General features: G+C 42.1%; 1 protein-coding gene across 21 annotated transcripts in view; it reads right to left on the minus strand.

Annotated features, from left to right (window-relative positions):
- Positions 1 to 18,154, minus strand: part of CCDC91 (coiled-coil domain containing 91) — a 335,915-nt gene that overhangs the window by 138,172 nt on the left and 179,589 nt on the right. For 16 of the 21 annotated variants that reach the window (XM_080572463.1, XM_080572471.1, XM_080572464.1 and 13 more), the window contains one exon: positions 7,788 to 7,865. The exons of the other annotated variants lie outside the window; for them this stretch is intronic. In XM_080572463.1, the coding sequence (XP_080428589.1) occupies positions 7,788 to 7,865 (78 nt within the window). The remainder of the gene's footprint in view (positions 1 to 7,787; positions 7,866 to 18,154) is intronic. 21 annotated transcript variants of the gene reach the window in all.

The following is an 18,154-nucleotide window of genomic DNA, read 5'->3' on the forward strand; positions in this document are numbered from 1 at the left end:
ACGGAATTACTAAGGAATAAAAGTTTAAAAAAATAATGACACGAAAGACAGAAGTTAAACAAAATTAAGTAAATGTGAAAAGGGGAAATTTTGCCTACACAGAACGGTAAGTTCATTTTTTGTTTTCCTGTTTTTTAATACAAATTTCATGACTATGCGTTATGTTCCTTTTAACAAATAAACCATCTATAAGAATAGTAGGTGCCTAACAAAGTTTATGGTTTTTGAGGATACAAGTATCTAATGGTCTCTGTTAATGGATTTCCCAGAATATTTGGTGAACTAACATTTCAAAGGTAATGGCAGTGATTCTAAGGGCATTGGTACCTTCAGGGTCTTGGAATTAGATCATTCCGTATTTCCACTTGTGTAAGCTCCATTCTCTACACAGTTGCCATCTTAAAATGAGGAAAGGAATTGAGAGGGTTTGGTCTTAAGCTTGAACGTCATGTCTGCCTAGGGCTAAGATAGCAATGGAAGACCAACATGCTGAAATGGTCCACTCGGACCACTGGTCCAATTGGACCACTCTCATGACTGAAGTGCTGCAATGTCTGGCTATAGGCTCTTCAGAAGGGACAGGCAGCACAGAAGGGGTGGTGGTGTGGCTTTCTATATTAGAGAGTGTTTTGATGTTGTGGAACTTGAGGCTGGGAATGATAAGGTTGAGTCCCTATGGGTTAGGATCAGCGGGAAGGCCAACAAGGCAAGCATCCTGGTGGGGGTCTGTTACAGACCGCCGAACCAGGATGAGGAGACGGATGAGGAGTTCTACAGGCAGCTGGCAGAAGTTGCAAAATCGTAAGCGCTTGTTCTTGTGGGGGACTTCAACTTCCCAGACATATCCTGGAAGCATAACACAGCCCAGAGAAACCAGTCTAGGAGGTTTCTGGAGAGCATGGAAGATAGCTTCCTGACGCAGCTGGTTAGAGAGCCTACCAGGGGAGGTGCCCCGCTAGATCTTCTGTTCACAAACAGCGATGGACTGGTGGGAGATGTGGTGGTCAGGAGCTGTCTTGGGCAGAGTGACCACGAAATGGTAGAGTTCTCTGTTCTTGGCGAAGTCAGGAAGGGGACCAGTAAAACCGCTGTCTTGGACCTCCAGAGGGCTGACTTGGAGCTGTTCAGGACACTGGTTGGCAGAGTCCCTTGGGAGGTGGTTCTGAAGGGCAGAGGAGTCCAGGAAGGCTGGGCACTCTTCAAGAAGAAAATCTTAATGGCTAAGGAGTGGTCTGTCCCCACGTGCCCAAAGACGAGCTGGCGCAGAAGAACACCGGCCTGGCTGAACAGAGAGTTGTGGCTCGGGCTTAGGAGAAAAAAGAGTGTTTATAATATTTGGAAAAGAGGGCAGGCCACTCAGGAGCACTATAAGGATGTTGCGAGGCTATGCAGGGACAAAATTAGAAAGGCCAAAGCTCATCTGGAGCTCAATCTGGCTACTGCCATTAAAGATAACAAAAAATGTTTTTACAAATACATCAACACAAAAAGGAGGACTAAGGAGAATCTCCATCCTTTACTGGATGTGGGGGGAAACTTAGTTACAAAAGATGAGGAAAAGGCTGAGGTGCTTAATGCCTTCTTTGCCTCAGTCTTTAGCGGCAAAACCAGTTGTTCTCTGGATACCCACTACCCTGAGCTGGTGGAAGGGGATGGGGAGCAGGATGTGGTCCTCACTATCCATGAGGAAATGGTTGGTGACCTGCTACAGCACTTAGATGTACACAAGTCAATGGGGCCAGATGGGATCCACCCGAGGGTACTGAGAGAACTGGCGGAGGGGCTGGCCAAGCTGCTTTCCATCATTTATCGCCAGTCCTGGCTATCAGGGGAGGTCCCAGTCGACTGGTGGCTAGCAAATGTGACGCGCATCTACAAGAAGGGCTGGAGGGTAGACCGGGGAACTATAGGCCCATTAGTTTGACCTTAGTGCCATGGAAGCTCATGGAGCAGATTATCTTGAGTGTCGTCACGCAGCACTTACAGGGCAACCAGGCGATCAGGCCTAGTCAGCATGGGTTTATGAAAGGCAGGTCCTGCTTGACGAACCTGATCTCCTTCTATGACAAAGTGACACACCTAGTGGATGAGGGAAAGTTTGTGGATGTGGTCTATCTTGACTTCAGTAAGGCTTTTGATACCGTTTCCCACAACATTCTCCTCAAGAAACTAGCTGCTCATGGCTTGAACTGGTGTACGCTTCGTTGGGTTAAAAACTGGCTGGATATCCGGGCCCAAAGAGTCGTGGTGAATGGAGTCACATCCAGTTGGAGGCCGGTTACTAGTGGAGTCCCCCAGGGCTCAGTACTGGGGCCAGTTCTCTTTAATATCCTTATCGATGATCTGGATGAGGGGATTGAGTGCACCCTCAGTAAGTTTGCAGACGACAACAAGTTAGGTGCGTGTGTCGATCTGCTCGAGGGTAGGAATTATCTGCAGGAGGATCCGGATAGGATGAACCAATAGGCTGAGGCCAACTGCATGAAGTTCAACAAGGCCAAGTGCCAGGTCCTGCACCTGGGGCACAACAACCCCAAGCAGCACTACAGGCTCGGAGATCAGCGGTTGGAAAGCTGCCTGGCAGAGAAGGACCTGGGAGTACTGGTTGATAGTCTACTGAATATGAGCCAGCAGTGTGCTCAGGTGGCCAAGAAGGCCAACAGCATCCTGGCTTGTAAAAGAAGCAGTGTGGCCAGCAGGTCTAGGGAAGTGATTGTCCCCCTGTACTCGGCTCTGCTGAAGCCACACCTCGAGTACTGTGTTCAGTTTTGGGCCCCTCACTACAAGAAGGACATGGAGGTGCTTGAGCGAGTCCAGAAAAGGGCGACGAAGCTGGTGAGCAATCCGGAGAACAAGTCTTCCGAGGAGCAGCTGAGGGAGCTGGGATTGTTCAGCCTGGAGAAGAGGAGGCTCAGGGGCGACCTTATTGCACTCTATAGGTACCTTAAAGGAGGCTGTAGAGAGGTGGGGGTTGGTCTATTCTCCCACATGCCCAGTGACAAGATGAGGGGGAATGGGCTATGGTTGTGCCAGGGGAGGTTTAGGTTGGATATTAGGAAGAACTTCTTTACTGAAAGGGTCGTTAGGCATTGGAATGGGCTGCCCAGGGAAGTGGTTGAGTCACCATCCCTGGAGGTCTTTAAGAGACGTTTAGATGTTGAACTTAGTGATATGGTTTAGCGGATGACTTGTTAGTGTTAGGTCAGAGGTTGGACTAGGTGATCTTGGATGTCTCTTCCAACCTAGATGATTCTGTGATTCTGTGATTCTGTGAAATATTGTCCGTTTTAGAAGAAAACATTCCTCAAAATATGGGGGAGTGATCAATCAGAAAATGTAACTCATTTTCACATAATGAAAGATACAACAGAACAAAAAGGCCACCACAATAAATCTGCAAAGAGTAATAATCTGCTCTAAATTTAACAATAATATGACCTTTTGATTACTAATCAAATCAAACCTTGTAGTTAAAAACAAAACAAAACAAAACAAAACAAAACAAAAAAAAACAAAAAAACTCTTTTGCTTTGTGCACCAAAAGAAACACACTCTCACATGTTTATCAACAGGAAGACGTTTTTACACCAGGAATACAGAATAAGCAAGTAGTTCACTGTTCTACACAGAGTTTCAACACCTAATTAAGAGGATTCTGGGATTATTTTATAGAGCTAATGATGAATGGTTCTGGCATTACATTCACACATAGTAGAAGAACTTTGCTTGAGATGGTACTGGAAAGTGATAATTGGCTAGTATCTGAGAGGATGTGTCATAATTCCAATAGTCATGACTGCAACAGAACCTAATTTGGGCCATGAACAAGCATTTTACTGGAACTATCCACATCAGTTTGTTTTATTAAAACCCAAGAAATGCAAAATAGGACTATGGTAATTGTAAGTAAGATTTTCTTTGCTATGCTTTTTAAACAAATCACTAGACAATGTAAGATGACATTCCACACTCAAGGAAATGGTGGATTAATTAGTTGATACTTTAGAATTACTAAAAATGGAAACCACTTCTTCATATAAATTATTTGTACTAGTGTAGCAGAGTCTTAAGCCCTAAAAAACACATATTTCAACACTAAATGAAGCATGGCTAATCATAAGCAAAATAAGAAAGTCTGTAACTTCCACAATTTATATTTCACTAGAAGGATTAATCAGATTTATTTTACACTCCTAAACTAAACAAATGCTGTACGTAAGGCTCCTCACTCATGAGCATGAATCAGCAATGTTAAAAATGTTAGAGTGTCCAAAGAAGAAAAAAAAAAAAAAGGAGAAAAAAGGAGTGTCCAAAGGAAACAAATATGGTGAAGGGCCTAGAGGGGAAGACGTGAGGAGGTGAGGAGTGGCTGAGGTCCCTTGGTTTGCTCAGCTTAGAGCAGAACAGGCTGAGGGGAGGCCTCATGGTGGCCTGTAGCTCCCTCACGAGGGGAGCGGAGGGGCAGGCGCTGAGCTCTGCTCTCTGGGGACAGCGACAGGACCCGAGGGAACGGCATGGAGCTGGGACAGGGGAGGGTCAGGCTGGGTGTTAGGGAAAGGTTCTGCACCCAGGGGGTGGTCAGACACTGGGACAGGGCAGTGGTCACAGTACCGAGCCTGCCAGAGTTCAAGAATCGTTTGGACAACACTGTCAGACATAGAGCCTGTTTTTTTGGGTGGTCCTTTGGAGACCCAGGAGTTGGACTTGATGATCCTTGTGGGTCCCTTCCAACTCGGATATTCTATGATTCTATGACTCATTCACTTCAGGAGAAAAAAAAATCTTAACCCTTGCTCCATATTGAAATATTAACCATGAATGAAGAGTTTAAAAGAATCCATGAGATTTTTCTCAAAACCATAGAACAGGTTTGCCTTCACTAAATTCTCTAATGATTCACTTCACTGTAATTCCACATCTTTTCCCCCACATGGTAAAGGCTTACTAAAAAGGTATTTAAGCTGTAAGAGAAATATATATATTTAAGCTAGCATACTTTTTTGATTTTCCTGCTAACCCATTGCATGTTTGCAGAAAAGGTTGGTAGCCGTATTTTACACAGAGGCTGGCATATCTGATGTTATTTCTCCTCGGAGTACTGTGATCTCATTGACAAAAATATGGCAACTAACCAATGAGGCAACAGGAAGACTTGTATGAAGTATATTCATGCCACGGTTCCCTGGTATTAAAGAATGTCTTTATGTAACTTGAATATAAACAGTCTATGAGAAATAATATGCTAAATATAAATATTTCTTAGAATCACAGTATTCAATTAAAAGCCTAATCTTTTGTACCAAATCATAGAAACTGAAAAATGTAAATCCTCTTTTCCAGATGGTAAATCAGATCTTCAGAGCTGATGTTGACTTGTAAAATATTTTTTAAAAAAACAATATAGCACATAAGTATATCCCTTTACCCAGCTATACATGAAGAGGTTATTCCTTAAAAAGGACAATGTTATTCATGCAAAACTCTCCTTTAGCTCACACAAAGGCATTGAAATGGTGAAGACTATCTATTCATTCACTACTATAGAATTTTTGCATTTCACAATTTGCTTATATTTCAGAAATAAAAAGGAGGAAACATAAAAGCCACAGTTACAAATGGCTCACTGTTTTTTTCAAAATAAGGTCACATGGAAACAGACAGATATTTTATACCCAGCCAGTATGAAATGGAAGTGAAAAAGGATGATATACACTATGTGTTTGGAGGGCCATCCAAAGTGGACATTCTGAAGGACACACTCATTTCTCTCTCCTATGAGGAAAGGCTGAGAGAGCTGTGACTGTTCAGCCTGGAGAAGAGAAGACTTGGGGTGGGTGGGGGGAATCTCATCAACATATACCTGAAGGAAGGGTGCAAACACAGCGCATAGCTAGGCTCTTTTCAGTGGTACCCAGTGACAGGACAAGAGGCAATGGGCACAAACTGGAACACGGGAGGTTCCCTCTGAACATCAGGAAGCACTTGTGTTCTGTGCAGTTGACAGAGCACTCGAACAGGTTGCCTAGAGAGGTTGTGAAGTCTCCCTCCTCAGAGATATTCAAAAGTAGTCTGGACATGGTTCTGGGCGACCTGCTCTAGGTGGCCCTGCTTGAGCAGAGGGGCTGTAACAGTTGACCTGCAGAGATCCCTTCCAACCTAAACCATTCTGTGATTCTGTCATTTGAGAACTTCCATTGTAAAAAAAAAAAAAAAATCCCAAAGGAGTAAGAAGAAGGGAAAAGAAATGCAACAATTCTCCTGAAGCAAAATGAGGAAGGTCTGGAGAAAAGGGACATCACAAATGAACATGCTTAACTTCTCTCAGGAATGAAAACTTTTGAAACTTCTTTCTGAATAGGTTCCTTTTTGATGAAATTAACATAAGTTATATTGATGAAGAAAGACATTTTTCTACAGGTAGTCCAATTTCAATATTGACTAGAACACTGCTAACAATTATTAGCAAAATTATTAAATGGTATTCTAGTTACAAGTTGTTGCAAATCTGTTTCATGTTTTATACTTTTCTGAAGCCTACTACATAGACTGTCTTCAAGTCGGTGGTCCACAAAGCATCAGCAGGTCCTCTACATAGTGTAACTTTCTGAGATTTGGAACTTGGTAGGCCTACCTTACACATAAGGAGCAGAGGCCAAACAAAACAAACAAAAAAACAAACAAACAAACAAACCACCTTTTTGAATAGCACTTAGATTTCAAATTTTGTGGCAGACTTGCAATCTGGCACAGATGGCTCTCCTGGAGCTGCAGATCCCGACAACTCCAGAAAGAAAAATACATTGTGAGTAAGTTTTGGATATTTCCTGAAAATAAAGAAGCCTACCCTCCCCAGCAGAGTATTGCAGGCTTCTTAATAAGCTTCTAGACTCAAGCTTTCAGTTTATTGCTTGAATCAGATGACACAGCCTCAATCCAATCCTTTTTAGTTTGCCAGTTCCATTCCAAACCTGACTAACAACATTGTCAGTTTAGTGTTCCCAGCTTCCAATTGCATACCAGGTTTCATGTCTCCCTTAACATTCTCAGCAAGAGCCTTATCTTCCATTTCCTATTATCAGTTTCTTTGTCCAGTCGGATCTTCTTTACCTCTATTAAGTCTAATTAGAATCCTTTGCCATTCCTACACCTGATGATTCACCTAAGATGATTCAGTTTTTATCTGAAATAATAATAATCTCTGTTTTTGAATCAGTTTTGTGCATTTCTTATTAGCAAGTTTTAGTAACAGTACAAAAGACACATTTATCCTCCACAATAACGTCCAGTTCTTGTATCTTACTGGCTCAGCACAAATAGGAACAGCATGAGAGGTTTAAAGATTCTGCCTTAATTTATACTGATCTTCTTATCTTAGTGCTGTATAGATAAAACAAAATAAACAAACAAAACTGCTCAATTGCTCTGTAAGGCTGTTTTCCTTCAAGTACAGATTGTTGAGACTGGAGAGGTCCAAAATGTAGTTAATGTGATAAACAATCAAAACTGAAGTTTACCACAACTGATTGAGAATTTTTGTTTTATTCCAGTTTCAAGTTTCGTCACTTGGCTAACATGCTTTATCTGAAGTTTCCCAACGTGCAGAGTGAAAAAACATGTCATGTAAAATTTCAGGTCAAACAGAATAAATTGGAAACAACTGAAAATACAGTTTTATAATGAAAGAGGCCGAGCAACCAAACTAGCTAATACTAAAGAAGACTGCCGGTAGTGCATACTTATTATATGATGTTACACTGGAAATTGTGCTAACTTGACAACTTGTTTACCTTGAATTCTTCAACAATAATACTCAAAGCTTCATGTCCAGCTTGTCTCATATCTTCTAACTCCTGCTTATGCTTTTCCTGTACAAAAATATGAAAAGATTATATACAACATATACACATGACATAATATTAAGAAAGTAAAGACCAAGTATTCTCCTCATTTTTGCTATCTTTCATGAAGAAATGTACACCTCTAGTATTTTTGGATATTGTATATATGCTCAATTCAACTTGTTCTGAATATTAAACTTTTTTATTTCTTAATTTTACTTTAGTACTTCCCAGATCATTCTAAATGGTTCTGTTTTCTTTTCTTTTTCTTTTTTTTTTCCCATTTTGTTTCTCTGATTTCTCTGTGTTTTTTTTTTGTGTGTTTTTTTTTTTTTTGATACATCTGTGGACGGTAGGACTTCTGAAGCACTCTCTTAGCAAAGATAAAAACAAAATTGTAACTTTAAAATGTTGCTGTAATGTTACCTACTGACTAGGTTACTAATACATTTCAATGTTTTGATTATTAGATTCAGCTTTCTCAGAACATCAAACCCTTATCCTGCTCAGCACATCTTTTTCTATCTTTTCATCTTTTTTAATTCTTAAGGTTCTCAGGAAGTCTTCTTGCATAAGGCATTCTGAATATGTTTTTCAAATAAAACTATTTTAGCCACAGTAGTATGTAATAATATCTGTGGACAGTAAGATTCTATTTTTTTTGCCTTTATATAAAAATGTTTCTCCTATGGTTTACAATGTCTGCAATATGAACACTTCATTAAATTCTCAGCATTTAACTCCTATCAACGAGCAGCTCTGCTTTTTCAAATCATCAATGAGTAAAACTATGAAAAACTTTCCCTGCTCCCTCATTCTTCACGTGAATGATCTTTTCTTAAATCAGACTGTACTGTAGATGATGTGTTTTCTGCACCAGTTTTCCAATGTGATTTAAAACAAAGACATCATGAACCTTATCTTGCAGCTATTACAGAGCAACACCATACAGAACCTGCACCACAGATCTATTGTTTGAATGGAATTCAAGTAGAAATGAATAAAATTCTTTGTTTTCTAAAAGTTTCATGTTCAAAGTAAAACAAAAAAACCAATGAGTATCAAACAAAAACTGTTCAATTTCATTATGAAAGGCCATGTAACACCATTAAGAACAAATTCATCAGTCTGTAACTCCACTAAATTTGATTAGAAACTTCTGCTCAGTTATTCACTTCCTTTCTACTGAAAGGGCCATCTTTGCAAAAAGTCTGAAATTATTATATGAAATTATATATACTTATTATTGGCACAATAAAATGAAACATTCAGATTTTCTTGAATAAAACTGTTTTATTTGTTTGTGAAGCCCTGCAAGAGCAACTGAAATGAAACAGAAAAACAAAAGATGGAAATATTTTGAAGTGTAAATAAACAAAGTATTACTTTGAATAACAATACACAACACCTGTGTACATCAGTTTAATTGCGTTGAGATACATAGATATCACTGACACCATAAGTAAGTAAATTCAGATGTTTTGCATTAAAAAATGCTGAGATGGTCATATTTTTTACAGAATAATTCTACAGAATTGGTTGAAGAGAAAAATATGATCTAGTGTTTAACTCCAAAGCTCCATGTCACAGTGAAATAAGCTCACTGTGAAAAGTGAACAGAAAAACAAACAAACAAAAAAAACAGAAAAAGAAAAGAGAGAGAGAAAGCAGTAAGTACTAAAAAAGCATAACAAGGATTCAAAAGTATGATAAAAGGAATTCTATAGAATGAGGATATTCATTTTCACTATGTATTCTAACAGAAAAAATACTGAAGAGAAAGCATCCCATGCTGAGAAAAGCCTTTAAATGAGAAAAGATATAACAATAAGATTTCCGTTAAAGATCCATCAGAACTACTTTAAATGCAACAGTGTGTGGTGGTTTTACTCAGGTGGGCGGCCGAGCTCCACCACAACCACTCTCTCACTTTCCCTCCTCAAAGAGGAATGGGGAGAAAATATGATGAAAAGGGCTCAAGGGTTGAGATAAGGATGGGGAGATCACTCAGCAATTATCATGACATGCAAAACAGACTCAGCATAGGGAGACAGTAAGATTTATTGCCTATTAATAACAAGCCAGAGAAATGAGAAACAAAGGAAAGAAACCAAAAGCACCTATCCCCCATCCGCCCTCTTCCACCTCCTCCCCCAAGTGGCGCAGGGGAATGGGGGCTATGGTCAGTCTATAGCGCTTCTTCTATACCACTCCTTCTCAGTCACCCTTGTCCCCTGTGCTGTGGGGTCCCTCCCACGGGATGCCGTCCTTCCCAAACTGATCTGGCGTGGGCCTCCCACAGGCAGCAGCTCTTCAAGAACTGCTCCAGATATGGGTCCGTACCATGGGGTCCATCCCTCAGGGGGTCCATCCCTCAGGAGCAAACTGCTCCAACCTGGGTCCCCCACGGGCAGCAGCTCCTGCCAGGTCACCTGCTCCTGCGTGGTCTCCTCTCCACGGGCTACATATTCACAGCTACATTACCACAAATTACCACTAGCAAATACACTATGATTAAAAAGGCAAGCATTGTATATAGATAAAAAGCTATTGCAATATTACCAGGAAACAAATTTTTATATGTAGTAGATATCTGGGGAATAGTACAGATTAACAGTAGCAGCAATTAGAGGTATGAAGGCAATTAGATGCAGTAAAAAATAGTAATATAGTAGCAAATACAGATTAGCTACAGATTAGCATAGGTTCAACAAGTTATCAACACTATTGTACTGAATATACTTATGGATTGTGAAGTTATCAATATTAAAACAACTACACTTATGACAGGTTATAAATATCGACTACTTATGGCAGATTATGTACATAAATACAACTTTAATAAAACTACTGATATCGCATCAAACCGATCTCAGAAGTGGAGGTGGGAGAGAAGGACAATGCCAAATCAACCTCAGAGGGATCTAATTACAAAATACTGACCTCAAAATGGTCTAATTACAAACAAACAAACAAACCAAAAAACTCAGGAAAGACAGATAATCAGAAATAGGCTCAGGAGCAGGACCAAACAAATAACAAAGTTTTACTTCAAATATAATCTGCATTACAGAGTTTGGAGACAGACAGGCCTCCACAGCAAAGGTAAAATTTGTTTAGGATGTCCTATAGGAAAGCACAGGGCATTTTTCAGAGAGAAAGGTTCCATTCTGGACAGAAAAACAGCAATTTTTATATCTCTGAGACATAAGAGGGCATAGGATACCACCTCTTAGAGCAGCCAACAGATGCTGCTAATTTGTTTCACCCGAAAGAACCAATAGATGAGGTTTCCTATTCTCTCACACAAAACGTTTTTACTTTTCCCAGACTATTTTCTGCTTTTCAGATGGTACGTTGCTGTTCCAGTTCCTTATTTTTACCTTTATGGATGGTATCCTCAGGATGTCCCCATTTCTTAGGTACTCAGCTGCACCTCAGGAGGCCAGTGGTACCTTCCAAATATACTCCTGGTTCATGGGTAAGCAGTTTTCAGGTTGGAAGGCATTTTCTTCTGTGAGTGTTTTAGCAGACATTTTCTGTCAGTATTGTTCCCATTAGGGCCAGGTCATATTTATGGCTGCTCCTGTCAGTACAGTACCCCTCACTGGCATTGTTGGGCAAATCCAGGTGCAAAGCAAAAAATTTAGTCGGTCTTCTTACAATAAATTTCTCAAGTTTTTCAGAATTAGTAATTTGTCCAAAGTCACAAGACAAATGGGTACAACTACGAACACAGAGGTATAACCATGAACATGAAGATCCCATCCAATGCTAGAGTATCTACTTTAAATATTCCCCAAAGTAAAGGAAATGAATCATTAGTAAAGAATAGTAAGGAATCAGAGTGCTAGAACTGACACAAACAAAACTATGCCTGTGAAAGTGTTAGAAGAGAGAATGAAAGTGCATTATCGTGAGTACCTATACAAAAGTTTAAGTTCCTATGGCCACATTCCTTCCAAGTAAGGGCTTCATCCAATCTGATGAAGTTTGATGTAAATGCTACGCAACAGTGCCTGCTTTACGTGCCCATTTGCAAGAGTGACTTTCAATTCTTTCTAAGGATCTCTGGCATTTTCTTCTGCAAGTCTGTAAAATACCATTTCAAAATCTTTTTGATGTATCAGTCAATGGGATGTGCACTTGTTCCTTGTACTATCTAATAAGGCCACGAAAGATCACTTTAAAAAATTCATTCTGGAAGTATATTAATTGATTTACCATCTAACAATGGAGATGCACCAAAGTTCCTGAGTTTCAAGCTTTGGCTCTGAACACCAGAGAAACATTCAGAGAAGAACAGCATATTAATGTGACAAGCAATGATAATGGCAATTCTTTACAAATCCTCTGTATAAATACATATTTTCCACAGGAACATGAGTTTAATGAGTGTATGTAACTACTCTTAAAATTCATAGAATCACAGAATATCCCAAGTTGGAAGGGACCCATAAGGATCATCGAGTCCAACTCCTGGCTCCACACAGGTCCACTCAGAAACTCATACCATATGACTAAGAGCACAGTCCAAACACTTCTTAAACTCTGACAAGCTTGGTGCTGTGACTATGTCCCTGGGGAGCCTGTTCCAGTGCACGACAACCCTCTTGGTGAAAAACCTCTTCCTGATATCCAGCCTGAACATCCCCTGTTGCAGCTTGACCCCATTCCCACAGTTCCTATCGCTTGCTACTAAAGAGAAAAGATCGGTGACTGCCTCTCCACTCCCCCTCGTGAGGAAGCTGTAGACTGCGATGCGGTCTCCCCTCAGCTTCCTCTTTTCCAGGCTGAACAGGCCAAGTGACCTCAGCCGCTCCTCGTACATCTTCCCCTCTACGCCTTTCACCATCTTTGTAGCCCATCTCTGGACACGCTCCAATAGTTTCACGTCCTTTTTGTACTGTGGTGCCCACAACTGCACACAGTACTCGAGGTGAGGCTGAGTTAAAAAATTAATGCTCTAGACGTAAGAAAGAAAAAGGAAGCTCTGAAAATTCTAAATAGTGTAGATCTGAAATTAAGATGTAATATTCAGATTTCATATTGGACAGAATTTTCACAGAATGGCCGAGGTTAGAAGGGACCTCTGAAGATCACCCAGTCCAATCCCCCCTGCTGAACAGGATCACCTAGAGAACACTGCGCAGGATGGCATCCAGGCAGGCTTTGAATATCTCCAGAGGAGACTCCACAGCCTCTCTGGGCAACCTGTCCCAGTGCTCTGTCACCCTGACAGTAAAGAAGTGCCCCTCATATTCAGATGGAACTTCCTGTGCTTCAGTTTGTGCCTTCTGCCTCTTGTCCTGTCACTGGGCACCACTGAAAAGAGTCTGGTTCCATCCTCTTGACACCTTCCCTTTAGATATCTATATACATTGCTGAGGTCTCCCTTCAGTCTTCTCTTTTCCAGGCTGAACAGGCTCAGTTCTCTCAGCCTGTCCTCGTATGACAGGTGCTCCAGTCCTGTAATCATCTTAGAACTCCTCTGAACTCACTCCAGTAGCTCCATGTCCCTCTTGTACCGGGGAGCCCAGAGCTGGACACAATACTCCAGGTGAGGCCTCACCAGGGCTGAGCAGACGAGGAGGATCACCTCCCTTGACCTGCTGGCAACACTCTTCCAAATGCGCCCCAGGATACCGTTGGCCTTCTTGGCCACAAGGGCACATTGCTGGCCCATGGTCAGCTTGCTGTCCACCAGGACTCCCAGGCCCCTCTCTGCAGAGCTGCTCTCCAGCAGGTCAGCCCCCAGCCTGCACTGGTGCTTGGGGTTATTCCTCCCTAGGTGCAGGATCCTGCACTTACCCTTGTTGAACTTCATGAGGTTCCTCTCAGCCCATCCCACCAGCCTGGTGAGGTATCTCTGAACGGCAGCGCAGCCCTCTGGGGTAACAACCACTCCTCCCAGCTTTGTGTCCTCAGTAAACTTGCTGAGGGTGCACTCTGTTCCAGGTCGTTGATGATTAAGTTGAACAAGACTGGACCCAGTATGGACCCCTGGGGGACACCGCTAGTTACATGCCCCCAGCTAGACTCTGCACCACCAAGCTCAACACTCTGAGCTCTGCCATCCAGCCAGTTCTCAATCCACCTCATCTAGGCCACACTTCCTGAGCTTGTCTATGAGGATGTTACGGGAGACAGTGTCAAAAGCCTTGCTGAAGTCAAGGTAGACCTCTGGTGGTTTTACTCAGGTGGACAGCCTAGCTCCACCACGACTGCTCTCTCACTCCCCCTCCTCAAAGAGGAACGGGGAGAAAATACGATGAAAAGGGCTCAGGGGTTGAGATAAGGACAGGGAGATCGCACAGTAATTATCGTAACGGGCAAAACAGACTCAGCATAGGGAGATAGATTTATTGCTTATTACTAACAAGCTAGAGAAGTGAGAAACAAAGGAAAGAAACCAAAAGCACCTACCCCCCCCCCCCCAACCCTCTCCCACCTCCTCCCCCCAAGCGGCGCAGGGGAACGGGGGAATGGGGGTTATGGTCAGTCTGTAGCGCTTCTTCTCCGCCACTCCTTCTCGGTCACTCTCGTCCCCTGTGCTGTGGGGTCCCTCCCACGGGATGCAGTCCTCCCCGAACTGATCCAGCATGGGCTTCCCACAGGCAGCAGCTCTTCAAGAACTGCTCCAGATATGGGTCTGTACCACAGGGTCCATCCCTCAGGAGCAAACTGCTCCAACCTGGGTCCCCCATGAGCAGCAGTTCCTGCCAGGTCACCTGTTACTGCGTGGTCTCATCTCCACGGGCTACAGCTCTGGCCTGGAATCTGCTCCAGCAGGGGTCTTCCACAGGCCGCGGTCTCTGTCAGTACACATCCACCTGCTCCACCGTGGTCTCCTCCACGGGCTGCACCGTGGAACCCTGCTCCACTGTGGGACCCATGGGCTGCATGGGGACAACCAGCTCCACCATGGTCCTCCCCACAGGCCGCAGCAGACTTCTGCTCTGGTGCCTGGAGCACCTCTCCCCCTCCTTCTTCACTGACCTTGGTGCCTGCAAGGCTGTTCCTCACTCCTCTCACTCTCCCAGCTGCTGTGTGGTGCAGCGTTTTTTTCCCCGTCTTAAATATGCTCTCACAGAGGTGCAAACAACATCACTTATTGTCTCGTCTCTGGTCAACAGTGGGGCCCTTACCTAACATAGGGCAGCTTCTAGATTCTTCTCACAGAAGCCACTCCTATGGCCCCCTGCTACCAAAACCTTGCCACGTAAACCCACTACAATACCACAGACACCACTCTCCCCTCATCTACCCAGCTAGTCATCTCATCATTGAAGGCCATCAGATTGGTTAAGCATGATTTCCCCTTGGTGAATCCATGCTAACTTGCTGATCACCTTCTTATCCTCCACATACTTGGAGATGACCTCCAGAATGAGCTGTTCCATCACCTTTCCAGGGATGGAGGTGAGGCTGACGGGCCTGTAGTTGTCCGGGTCTTCCTTCTTGCCCTTTTTTGAAGACTAGCATGACACTGGCTTTCTTCCAGTCCTCAGGCACCTCTCCTGTTCTCCACGATCTTTCAAAGATGATGGAGAGTGGCCTAGCAATAACACTGGCCAGCTCCCTCAGCACCTGTGGGTGCATTCCATCAGGACCCATGGATTTGTGGATATCAAGCTTGCTTAAATGATCTCTGACCCAATCCTCTTCGACCAAGGCCATGTCCTCCTTTCTCCATACTTTCTCTTTTGTCTGCAGGGTCTGAGATTCCTGAGGGCTGATCTTAGCGGTAAAGACTGAAGCAAAAAAGGCATTCAGCAACTCTGCCTTCTCTGTAACCTTTGTCACCAGGGCACCTGCCTCCTTCAGCAGTGGGCCTACATTTTCTCCGGTCTTCCTTTTTCTACTGATGTATTTGAAGAAGCCCTTCTTATTGTCTTTGACATCCCTTGCCAGATTTAATTCTAAATGGGCCTTGGCCTTCCTCATTGCATCCCTGCATACTCTAACAGTGTCCCTATATTCCTCCCAAGTGGTCTGTCCCTTTTTCTACATGCTGTAAACTTCCTTCTTCTACCTGAGCATTGCCAGGAGCTCCCTTCCCATCCATGCAGGTCTCCTGCCCCCTTTGCTTGCCTTCTTACTCATAGGGATGCACTGGATCTTGAGCTTGGAGGAAGTGATGCTTGAATATTGACCAGCTGTCTTGAACCCCCCTTTCTTCTAGGGCCCTAACCAAGTAGATTCTTCCAAGTAGATCCCTGAAGTGGCCAAAGTTTGTTCTCCTGAAGTCCAGGGTTGCAATCCTACTTCTTTCCCTGCTTCCTCCTCGCAAGATCCTGAACTCCAGCATATTATGGTCACTGCAGCCGAATTGTGTAGAATTCCTGTGTATGGCATGCATGATTTCAGAGTTTTTTGGTTGTTTTATTTTTGTTCTTCCTTTTTTTTTTTTTTTAAATATATATATATATATATATACACATATAGACAGGAATCAAATTAATTTAGAAGTTTGAAATTTCAGTAAAGTGACCTTCAGAGGACTTTCACCTCCTTGCCCTGTGATGGAACAAATCTCACATCAGAATGCTGACACAAACAGATACTTGGCACATTTTTACTTTATTTTGTGATCAAAGCCTTGATGATCTTTCCAGATAATACTGATAAGGAGGCACGCATTGTGGACACAATACGAAAATAACAGGCAATTTATTATTCAGCAGTGTTTCAGTCTTTTCAGTTTTGTGATTATTACATGATGAAACATCACTATAAAGAATTTATGCGTAAGACAACACATGCTTTAGTGTTAAAATTGCACATGCCTTCAGGAATAGACCAAATAAAGCTTTAATGATGACAATAAGAAAATGGGATTGAACTTGGGATGTTTTCTTATAAACTAAAGCCAAGTGACTCCAGGCTCATTTTCTTTCACTAGGCCCTTGTGAATCAAATCACTGTAGAGCAGACTGATCAGAATGCCTAGTGAGCTTCTGAGAGGTGTGGTCCCCAGAAATGTTAAAGGGCAGAGAGACATCCTGAAATTACTGTGACAGCAAGGATGGTTTTTGGCCACCCAACTTCCAGCTGCTTGTTGCTGACTGACAATTGCATTAGCACTTCTTTTAGATCTTTTTAGCTGAAGTATTTCCTAAATCATTTCCATGTAATTGAATCATCGTTGGCATAAGTAGTTTAAAGAGTGTCCTTAACATACCCTGCTTTTCTGTCAAAATGTTGGACATGTTTGCAAATACTGAGAAGGGTGAGGATAACACCTCCCAAAAGGGTACTACGTAAGATCCACAGGAAGATGATGTGTGAGATCCGTTGCAAAGAGGGTACAAAAAGGAAACCTCAAACTGATTTAATTTAATTCTAATTACACTGAAATTGATGTATTTTCTGCTACCCTTTTAAGAGGCAGACTGTCTTGAATTGTTGGGGTAAGGGCATGCAACCCACCAACTCTGCACAAATTCCCTTCTAACTTTTCATAGTGGCATGCCAGCACATTTTCCACAGGCTTTAATAGCAATAAGTAGAACTGTATTGGAGAAGGGAAGAAGAAATAGTCACACTTTCTTCTTATTTAACTCAAAACAATCATAACTCTTCCCATTACCAAAAGTGGATGCTTAGAAAAATACTGTGCTAATGCTCCTGACATATCAAAAATAGCACCAGAAGGACTTGCTACTGCAAATTAATGCCACCTGAAAACGCAGCAAATGGTTGCACATCAAATTCACACAATTCAAAATCAATACTTTGTATCATAGTATTGGCCCACAAGAGTAAGCACCAAAATAATTTCACGATTTCAGTCCTATAGTGGGCATAACCAACACACAAACACACCACCAAGCTTTTAAAATAACTGAAGAAATTAATTTTTATCATGTCTATAAAATTTGTGACATTTTCTTCACTGGTATTTTTTTCTCCATGGATTTTTGTCTTGTGATCAGAGCAAATTAATTCTCCATCTTTTTAGTAGGTTATCAGTAATAATTTGTAACACAAAACACAGCAGTAATACAGAGCCAGTATCATACAGCAGTACCATGAGATCACATTTATAGAGGGGGAAAATGATGGACAAAATAAAATCAATTCAGGTAAATACCTCAGTTTTTTGCTCATTTTCACTAACCAAATATAATCCATAGAAATAAAATCCTGTGTTTTGGGATCAACCAATATTATGTGCTTCTCGCGTTTTACATTACTTAGTCATAAATCCTGTTTAAAGAAAAACCCATCAGTAAAAACAGGCCAGTAAAATGGTAAGTTAACAAAAAGTACCCATTTTAACTCCGCAGATATTTCTGTAACACCTGTTAACA

This window comes from Anser brachyrhynchus, assembly GCF_964034855.1.
Source record: "Anser brachyrhynchus genome assembly, chromosome: 1".
Classification (NCBI taxonomy): Eukaryota; Metazoa; Chordata; class Aves; order Anseriformes; family Anatidae; genus Anser; species Anser brachyrhynchus.